The sequence below is a fragment of the Dipodomys ordii genome, unplaced genomic scaffold (genome assembly GCF_000151885.1).
Source record: "Dipodomys ordii isolate 6190 unplaced genomic scaffold, Dord_2.0 Scaffold1564, whole genome shotgun sequence".
Classification (NCBI taxonomy): domain Eukaryota; kingdom Metazoa; phylum Chordata; class Mammalia; order Rodentia; family Heteromyidae; genus Dipodomys; species Dipodomys ordii.
Genome location: NW_012268780.1, coordinates 5,610 through 8,756, shown reverse-complemented (window position 1 = coordinate 8,756; position 3,147 = coordinate 5,610). Strand labels below are relative to the sequence as shown.

Genomic DNA, 3,147 nt, shown 5'->3' with positions numbered 1-3,147 from the left:
CCGAGAGCCCCGGGTGGGCAGGTGCCGGGAGCTGGCTCGCCGGCCGGGCCAGACCGCGCTCCCGCGGATGGTCCCGGGAGATGCCGCTGCTCTGGGCCCTGCTGGCGCTCTGCTGCCTGCGGTGTAGTTCCAGTAAGAGGGGGCGGAGGCCAGGGCGCCCAGGCCGAGCCGCCTGGAGCGGGACCCCCGGGAGGCCTCGGCGGGGCCGGACCGGCCCGGGCACCGCTGGCCACCCCGCACCGACCCTGGGGCTGCGGCCCGCAGGCTGCTGTTGCTGTGATTATGATTACTTTTCATGCCCTTGCCGGGCCTGGGGCTTGAACTCAAGGCCTGGGCGCTGCCCCCGAGCTCCTTGGCTCAAGGCTGGTGCTCTACCATTTGAGCCACAGCGCCACTTGTGACTTTTGGGGCGGTTCGTTGGAGATCCCCCGGCTCTGGCCCGCGATCCTCAGCTCTCAGCCTCCTGAGTCGCCGGGATGGCCGGCGTGAGCCCTGCATCCGGCTCAGATGCTGTCACACCAGCAATAGCCAACTTTTATGAGCTTCCTCTGGCGGGAATGGGGTGGCGAGAAGAAGGCCTGTGTCTAACGATGTGCATGTGTGGGGTGCGCGTGTGCGTGACAACGTGCGTGTATCGGGGTGCCCTGGGTCAGCTCCCCTCCCGTCTCCCCTCAGCTGTGAACCTCCAGCCTCAACTGGCCAGTGTGACCTTCGCCACCAACAACCCTACCCTCACCACCGTGGCCTTGGAGAAGCCTCTGTGTGTGTTTGACAGCTTGGAGCCCCTCACCGGGGAGTATGAGGTCTACCTCTACGCCATGGCCGACTCAGGTAGGCATGCTTTCTTCTGGAATGGTCTGTGTCCACTGAGAGGAGGCAGGAGGCAGGGAGGGGTGTGCTCTCACCCTATAGTGAGCTGATCTCTGCCAACGGTGTGTGTGTGTGTGTGTGTGTGCATGTGTGTGTGCGCGCGTGTGTGTGTGCATGTGTGTGTGTGTGAAGGGGGTGCTGGGGTTCCAGACACCGGGCCTGGCATCCAGGCTAGAGTGGCAAGTAACTGGCAATTGCCAAGCGCTGAGTACTCCCGGGGCCAGGGGCTGGGCACCCAGCAGGAAGCGCAGAGTAAGAATGCAAGCTGCGGTGTGAGGGCGGGCCTGTGGAGGAATTCTCCAGTGCTCCCAGAGCTGGAGAACAAATCCAGGGCTCTAGAGTCCTCAGGCTCAAGTCCTTCCAGAAGCTTCCAAGATGGTTCAGGATTGGCTGAGGTGAAGCCAAGCATGGGGACCTGCCCTCTCTGGTCCCTCAGCCCTTCACTTGGAGGAAGTGGGGGTTCCAAGGGAAGGAACCCAAGGGCACCCTCTTCTGCCCACTTCCAATCCTTTATTCTTTCAGCAGACGATTGCCTACCTGCGCCCAAATCTGTCGCTTTTTCTGTCATTTCACAGAAAAGTAGTAGGATGAGTTGCCTGGTAGCACCCCACTAGTAAGGAAGAGACCAGGCATACATAGCTCCAGAGGCTAGAACAGGGGGAGGCGGAGGGGAGGGCTGGGGGGTGTTTGCTGAGCGACTGCGTGAGCGCCCAGGATCCTCAGCCCCTGCTGTGCCTCCGCAGCCAGCTCCGGCAACGCCTCTGTGCAGGACGACACCCACGTGCCTCTGAGCGCCACGTTCCGGCAGACGCGGGGCGGGAGGACAGGCCCCTACAAAGCTGCGGCCTTTGACCTGACCCCGTGCAGTGACCTGCCCAGGCTGGATGCCATCGGGGATGTGACCCAGGCCTCAGGGATCCTCAGTGCCTATCTGGTCAGGGTGGGCGACAATGGGACCTGTCTGTGGGACCCCAACTTCCGGGGTCTCTGCAACCCACCTCTGTCAGCAGCCACGGCATACAGGTGGGTGCGGCGCAGGTGTGGAGGGAGCCTGGCCTCGGCCTGGGCCCTGGAAGAGCCGGGGGAGGGGGGACAGCCAGAGAAACTGTCTTCTCGCAGCTTCGGGCTGGGACCATCCCACCGCTCAGGCAGGGCTGGTTTCCTAGGCAATAGTGGTGCCTGGAGCTTGAGCTCAAAGCAGCCCTGCGTGGCTTGCGGCCCTGCAGTCAGCATCCTGAGATTTGTGATTTTTGGGTCACACTGCTCCTCATAAAGGATGCACACCTGGAGAAGTCACACACCTTAACCCTCCAGATCTGTTCTTTCTTCAGAGATAAGGTCTCACTACACAGCCAAGGCTAGCCTAGCGCTCCCTATGTGGCCTACGCTGGCCTCAAATTTCCTGTCCTAGCTGAGCGCCGGTGGCTTACACCTATAGTCCTGGCTATTCAGGAGGCTGAGATCTGAAGATCAAGGTTCAAAGCCAGCCTGGGCAGGAAAGGCCAAGTGACTCTCCTATCTCAAATTAACCACCAAAAAAGCTGGAGGTGGAGATGTGGCTCAAAGTGGTAGAGCCCTAGTCTTGAGCAATAAAAGCTAAAGGACAGACCCTAGTCCCTGAGTTCAAGTCTGAGGACCGACACTCAGACAGTTCACACACACACACACACACGCACACACACACACACACACGCACACACGCACACACACACGCACACACACACACACACACGCACACACGCACACACACACGCACACACACACACAGAGTTCCCATCCTCTTGCCTCAACCTCCTGAGTGCTGGGATCAGACCATCACACCTGGTTTATATGTCAGTGTGTGTGTGTGTGTGCGTGTGTGTGTGTGGAGACCCAAGACCAATGTATGCCCTTCCACTGAATTACTTCCCAACCCCATAGGGTCTTTGAAAAATTTTAAGTCTTAGTAAACTACAAGTTTTAGACATCTCAGTCTTCAAACTAACCTTTTTGTTTTTGTGCTAGGACTAGGTTTTATTAGCTCAGGGCCTCAACGTATTACTTAGCATTTTCATCCAAAGCTAGCACTCTAGCCGGGCGCTGGTGGCTCACGCCTGTAATCCTAGCTACTCAGGAGGCTGAGATCTGAGAATCGCTGTTCAAAGCCAGCCCGGGCAGGAAAGACCGTGAGACTCCTATCTCCAATAAACCACTAGAAAACCGGAAGTGGCACTGTGGCTCAAGTGGTAGAGCGCTCGCCTTGAGCTGAAGAGCTGAGGGACAGCGCCCAGGCCCAGA

General features: G+C 59.0%; 1 protein-coding gene across 1 annotated transcript in view; it reads left to right on the top strand.

The window, feature by feature from the left end:
• Positions 1-52: 52 nt before the first annotated feature.
• The window catches only part of Upk3a (uroplakin 3A), a 7,274-nt gene continuing 4,179 nt past the window's right edge, over positions 53-3,147 (top strand). Inside the window, exons 1-3 of the mRNA XM_013036913.1 lie at positions 53-132; positions 676-831; positions 1,614-1,893. Of these exons, the coding sequence (XP_012892367.1) occupies positions 81-132; positions 676-831; positions 1,614-1,893 (488 nt within the window). The 5' untranslated portion in view covers positions 53-80. The remainder of the gene's footprint in view (positions 133-675; positions 832-1,613; positions 1,894-3,147) is intronic.